Source organism: Gopherus flavomarginatus, chromosome 5 (assembly GCF_025201925.1).
Source record: "Gopherus flavomarginatus isolate rGopFla2 chromosome 5, rGopFla2.mat.asm, whole genome shotgun sequence".
Taxonomy (NCBI): Eukaryota; Metazoa; Chordata; order Testudines; family Testudinidae; genus Gopherus; species Gopherus flavomarginatus.
In genome coordinates this window covers 68,534,292-68,541,139 of record NC_066621.1, presented here as the reverse complement: position 1 = coordinate 68,541,139, position 6,848 = coordinate 68,534,292, and the positions used below count along the sequence as shown (strand labels likewise).

Here is a 6,848-nt window from a genome sequence, read left to right as displayed (position 1 = left end):
ACAGTATCTTACTTATAGTGAATTTCTACAAATAAAAACTATTTGGGTATTATGCTTTAAAACTTAGCTGAGTTTAATGTCAGCACACTAAATAGGACCTCTGCTTAAAGCTGGTGAAATCTGTTCAGGATTTTATGCTAGGAATATAATGCTTATCTGTGGCCTTTCAGTCAGGGCTGGACACAATGCAGTGTTTTCTGCTGTACCCTCGATAATATTAATGTATTTTTTAATAAGCAATTCTACTTACTGATGTTTGCACTGGAGGATAAGTAGAGGATCTTCTTGGCTGATATGACCTACACAATAACCATGAGGGCAAAAACTGACCAACCAGGAAAGTCCTGAACCTAGGGCTCCGTTCTGTGTCACATGATGTTGCTGAAAATTAACCATGCCACTTTGATACCTGTGTGCAATTTCCATTGAGGTTAGTTCTGAGTACTGAAAAAATGACACTTTTCAGCACCAGAACGTTGTCATTCTCTATCCATCATCCCAGAATTCCTCTTCTGGGCTTTGGATTGCCATTGCAAAAATCACACCAACTTACTAGTGTTGTTTAACTCCTCTATTTCTCACAATGCCTGTTTCCACATCCCAAAGTGCCCATGTCAATATTGTTCAAGGGTAGTAATTTGGACCTCTCTGGATTCCACAATGCCTTCTCCAAAACTGTTCCACTTTAGTAATGCCCTGTCCAGATAAATCTAGCTCCAAGAATACCTACACCACTACCACGATATAACGCCACCCGATATAACGCAGTAAAGCAGTGCTCCGGGGGGGGCAGGGCTGCGCACTCCAGCAGATCAAAGCAAGTTCAGTACAACACGATTTCACCTATAACGCAGTAAGATTTTTTGGCTCCCAAGGACAGCGTTATATCGAGGTAAAGGTGTACTTTGAATGCATACTTTATGTTAGATGATACCTCTCCTATTTCGTTCCAAGTTCTGAAATATACAGTGGGCCTGACAGTACAGTTCTTGCACACTCACATCTCCAACTGAGGTTAATGGGAGCTTGGGGTGCACAAGGAAGGCAGGACTGGCTTAAACATAAGCAAGAATGGATCAACAAATACTTTCTTGAGGACAGCCTGGGTCCTGAAGTGTTTATTCTAAATCCCAGAATGCCTACTATGGATCTTAAAGGTTATTTCAAATGCACATGGGTGAAAGCTGTAATTAAGGAAAAAAACACAGCTCCAATAATAGCACATTTAAAAGTTAGCAATTCTTAGTCCTCATCACTGTAGCAGTTGAACACCTTATTACTGCTACAGTCCCTTCAATTACTCAGAATTACATCAATACTGACAAAGTGCAAGTATTTATCACGGATTCTGAATGCTGAAGAGTGACCCAGTAAAGAAAATATAAAATACACTGTTATTTCTTGAGGGCATCAGTAGAGCAGACTGTTTAAAAAAAATTATAAAATTTTACTTCACAGTCCGTTTTCAGATCACAGATATTCATAATTAAAAGAATATGGAATTAATGTAACATTAGATGGTTAGCCATCAGCATCACACACACAAAAAACCCAATAAAATGAGATGCAGAATTCACTCTTCCAATGATTGTCATTCAACTACTACATTAGTAAACATTCACAGTATGAAGTCTCTTTCAGTATATCTCCAGCATAAAAAGTAGTGCAAAAAAGCATTCCAGTCACTTTGCCACTGCATTCAGACCATGTTAAATGATTATCTTACTTCATTTCTTCCATATATTAGACAACAAATGCTGCAATGCCTCCAAAGAGAGTTATAAATATAAACAATTTCTGGAGGTTCAGCAGCCTTTTCAAAGTTATTTTCCAATTAAAAATAAGCATTAGATAGTTCAAGATAAAATTTAGACCTATGTTCTGTGGAAAAAAATTGGTTTTTACAATAATTTTTACTGCTTTGAAGATCACAACTATGAAATCCAATGATTTATGGTAACAGCTATTAAAGCATTGATAAACAGATAATGATTGCTGAACTTCATTGTTTCTTACATAGTAAATACCTCTGAATGCCAACTTTTACCACTGAGATCTTATTAGTGATGTCAACAGTTCATGCACCCTATTTAAAACTGTCTTGGTTTTAATGATTTCTTCCCCTCATGTGCAAAACGCTTGCATTCTAATAAAAATATAAAGTTTGAAATTACATCAGCTCAAACCACCTCTTCCACAAGGTATATAATTTACTTGATATGTAATACAACTTTAGCAACGCTATTTTTTATTTGTATTTAACCAATAAAGGGCATACTATTGTATGCTTGAGACTTTTGTTTGCATATTTCATTTTTATCACTGCACTCTTTAATGCATAAATATATTTGGAAACTTTCAATATTACACATCAGTTTCCACAGATTTTGAATTTACACAGTTTTTCTTCTCTGTCTCACTGTCATTCCCTGTGTCCTGACATTTTTTTTCCTTTACACAAAGAGACTCTTTAACTCCTTCTTCCATCTCCAAATACTCTGATTTACCCTCTGTGGAAGAAGAAGATGAGCTTCTAAATTTCTTCAGTAAATTAGTTGGGAGGTATGGACAACTGACTGCATTTTGCGTCAGTTGTGTTTGTTCTTCATTCTCAGTCTCTCTGTGATAGAAATAGTTAAAATTGGAGACAATCACTGGCACTGGTAAAGCAATGGTTAACACACCCGCGATGGCACACAGGGACCCGACTATTTTCCCACCCACAGTTATGGGTTTCATGTCCCCATAACCAACTGTGGTCATGGTCACTACAGCCCACCAAAAGGCATCTGGGATGCTTTGAAAATGAGTGGAAGGTTCATCAGCTTCTGCAAAGTAAACAGCACTGGAAAACAAAATGACTCCAATAAAAAGAAAGAAGATGAGGAGCCCCAGCTCCCTCATGCTGGCTCTGAGCGTATGACCTAGGATCTGCAAACCCTTAGAGTGTCTGGAGAGCTTGAAGATGCGAAACACCCTGACCAGACGGATGATCCTCAGGATAGCAAAAGACATGGCCTGTTGACCATTACTGCCCTGCTGCTGGACCAGCTCAGTGCCCAGGGTGATGAAGTAAGGCAAGATGGAGACAATGTCTATGATGTTCATGATGTTCTTGATGAAGACTGCTTTGCTGGGGCAGGCAAACCATCTCACTGTAAACTCAAAGGAGAACCAGATGATGCAGACTGTCTCCACAATGAAAAATGGGTCATTGAAGATAGTGTGCCCCCCACCATCCAGGTGTAGAGTCTCATTGAAAAGCCCCTTCCCCAAGCCCAGGGACAATATGAGCTCCTTGTTGTCTCTGAATTCTGGCAAAGTCTCCAGACAGAAGATGACGATGGAGATCAAGATGACCAAGACAGAGACAATGGCAATGCCCCTGGCTGCACTGGAACTCTCTGGGTACTCAAACAGCAGCCAGATCTGCTTCTTGAACTCATTGTCGGGCAAAGCCTTATCTTCTTCCTCTTTGACGAACCCTTCATCCTCCCTGAACTTGAGCATGGCCTCCTCCCCAAGCTGATAGAATTTCACTTCCTCAGTGAAGATATCAAAGGGCACATTGACCGGCCTCTTCAGACGGCCTCCAGACTGGTAGTAGTACAGGATGGCATCAAAGCTGGGCCGGTTCCTATCGAAGAAGTACTCATTCCTGAGTGGGTCAAAATACCTGCCCCGCTTTGCCGGATCACCAAGCAATGTCTCAGGAAACTGAGCCAAGGTTTTCAGCTGAGTCTCAAACCGCAGTCCTGACACATTGATCACCACCCGTTCGCAGCACTCATACTCGCTGTAGCGTACTGTGCTGTAGCCCCCAGGGCCACCGCCACCACCATCATCAGGTGATTGGTCCAAATACGAAAACTCATCCACATCATCCTCATCACTGTAGAAGAACTTTCCTTCCTCCTCATCCTCTTCATCCTCCCCCTCCTCCTCCTCTTCCTCCTCACTCAAGTCCTTCAGTATCTTCTCTTCAGAGCCACTGAGAGGCAGCAGCTCAGAACATGGGAAGGAGGCCCCACAGTCCCTGCTACCCAGATAGTGGCTCCTCTTTCTTCCTCGTTTCCTCCTTCTACTGTTCTGACACTGGAACAAATTGCTGTGTGATGCATTCCCATTGTGAGAAGAGGAAGCCCCCCCACTCTGTACCTGGTGGTAGTGGTGATAGGATCCACCTCCTAATGAGGCCCCACCTTCTACTGCCGCCGTTGCCGCTGCCACAGCAGCAGCTGCTGCTGCCCTTGAGTGTGCCAGTCGTTCTCTCTCCCGAGCCCGAGCCTGGACGGCATATCCATAGGGCATGTGGCTGTTGCAGCCGGAGCTATCTGCACTCACCATTGCAACCTCCATTTTGTAATCGTTTATTTGTTTAATACAAAATAGTCTGGGATATCTGTAGTCACACCTTGACTTCTATGAGGGGAAGTTCAAAGCCATTTGCATTTGGAGGGCAGTTTCTTGGAAGCACAGCACATCATGTTATTAGTAAAACTGAATTTGTGTTTTGCAAAATTGTAACCACCACAAAATCTGCATTTTCTTATCATCCAGGATGTCTGACACAGATAACTGTGTTTTGCTATCAAAAAAATAAAAGATGCAGCCTTCAGATTTGATCTCAGAAAAAGTCTAGGCCTTGTCCTTTCATCCACCAAGTCTCTTTATTTTTATTACACTCCAGTGGCCTCTCCAGAATCCACACATCTGTTCAAATTCATGATTTTGTTGTAGACTCCAAAGACTGCAGCCAGCAAGGAGCAAATGTTAATGCAAAGCAAGGAGGTAACTGTCCTGTTATTTTCTTGATACAGAAAAGTTTCAGGTCTTTCGTTTATCATTGTAACCAAATGCAAATAGTCTCTTTTCTCATTTGCTCCATGCAATGCTTTGGCCTAGCGATATGATTACTGATTAATAATAGTATTTAGGGAGTTGAAGTAACTTCCAGCCATCATTTTGTTTACACAGTGAGGAGGTCTTTGCAAGCCCTCTTTCTTCAGCCTGTCAACAGTGTCTCAAACCTTGGAGCAGCACCCCAGGCAGTAGCTGCAGTGGCAAGAGGAGGAGGAGAAGGCTGCAACACTGGCTCTGAGGTCTCCATAAGGGACAAGGGAGAGGATCACCCTTTGGTTATGCTCATGCGGAAGAAGTACTTAACCTGAGGCACATGCACACACACATACACACAAAAATAACAAAGAAAACAAAAAGGTTTAGAAAGGGTTGGTTCATTTTCCTAAGAGGCCACAGTGTAGATCAAGTGCAAACTGTGTCATTTATTAAGGTGTTCAGTGTTCAGCCATCCACTACCCACACTATTCACATTTATACATCACACACACAAATACACAGATACTCCATACACCCAGAGATTTTATATAATTTTGTGTATGGATATGGGTTTTGTGCATAGATACATATAAGTGCACTTAAGTATATAATTGTTTTCTCTTTCAAACTCTAGGAGAGCAAAATCCATTTAAATTCTACTGTATATGGCATTCAAATTTTGCAAGACTTTATATATATAAAATCTTACATACATATATATCAAATGTTGATCAAAGAGACACAAATATCCACAGTATATTCTAAATCTAACTTATGTTTTAGTCATTCTGCACGTTTTACTAAATTTTCGCTTAGTAACAGGTACATACCTGGGTATATTAAGTGATGAACATCCATACTTGTATAACAAAAAAAAAAAATACAAACTGTAGCTTCCATGGAGCAACAAAACCTACACACACTCTCTCTCTCTTTCACACAGACACACACACACAAGAAACGGCACCCTCATTTATAGCTACCTGTTTATTAAAATACTACAGAAAGAAAAATGATATTATACTTACTGTTCCGAGTCAGAGAAATAGCAACGCTGTTCTCGCTCGTCCAAGGATCTGGAGAAAGAGCTCTGGAGGAGGGAACTGTACTAAGCAATCTAGGTTTGCAGGTGTAGGGACGTCAAAACTACAGGTTGATGACTTATTTTTCTCGCTTTCCTTTATATGCAACCAGACCTCCTGGAGGGAGCCAGACGAATAGCCCGGCTCTGCAGAATTCTGGTCAGCGACGATCACTTCTTAGCCCAGATCTTAGCAAAACAACAACAATCAAGAATCTTGCTCCAGAAAAAAAAGGATTCGCGTGTGTGTGTGTGCGCGCCCGCGCAGTGGAGTGCGTGTGTGAGTGTGTGTGTCTGTATGTGATCGCTAGTCTTCCCAACACCGGCGCTTGCTCTAGGGTTTGTGAATCAACGTGAAATAATCCCTGTACCAAGACAGGCTCTGGCTATTGATAAAAGGATGCGTCCTGCTTGTGGCAATTTCCCTCTCACGCCCGTTTACACTGCAGCTGATCGCCCTGCAGTCCAGCTACCAGTCACGCTCTCAGCATCCACTTGTTGTTGCTGATGTTATTTCTAGGGCGATGGGGGGAGAAGGAGAGTGATGCAATGAAAATAAAGACAGTAAAAACGAACAGAGAGATTTTCACTCCCGGGTTTTAAAGCCCCACCGCAGCAATCAAGAGAACTCTGTGATCGGTTAGTTGCTGGAGCAAGAACTGTTGCTCTCTCCCGCTCTCTACACCCCTTTGTCAGTCTTCTGCCCAATTCTCAACTGTGTTTACGTACCACTGAAGGACGAACGCCTGGTCTGATTTATTCCCTGGGCTTTCCAGCCCTCGATCGGCCTCTAGCGGCCACAGGCCCCCTTTGCAAAACCCCTCTGGCATTGTCTCTTTTTGTATTAATATATTAATTATTGAAATAAATATTCCAGAGCTGAATAATACATACGTTGGCTAATAAAACGTAGCTCTCAGGTCAATGC

General features: G+C 41.9%; 1 protein-coding gene across 1 annotated transcript; it reads right to left on the bottom strand.

The window, feature by feature from the left end:
- Positions 1–1,432: 1,432 nt before the first annotated feature.
- KCNA4 (potassium voltage-gated channel subfamily A member 4) lies at positions 1,433–6,299 on the bottom strand. The gene is made up of 2 exons (XM_050955345.1): positions 5,868–6,299; positions 1,433–5,167 (listed from the first exon to the last, which is right to left on the bottom strand). The coding sequence occupies exon 2, from the start codon at positions 4,357–4,359 to the stop codon at positions 2,365–2,367; it is 1,995 nt and encodes a 664-aa protein (XP_050811302.1). The 5' UTR covers positions 4,360–5,167; positions 5,868–6,299; the 3' UTR covers positions 1,433–2,364.
- Between the last annotated feature and the right edge of the window lie 549 nt (positions 6,300–6,848).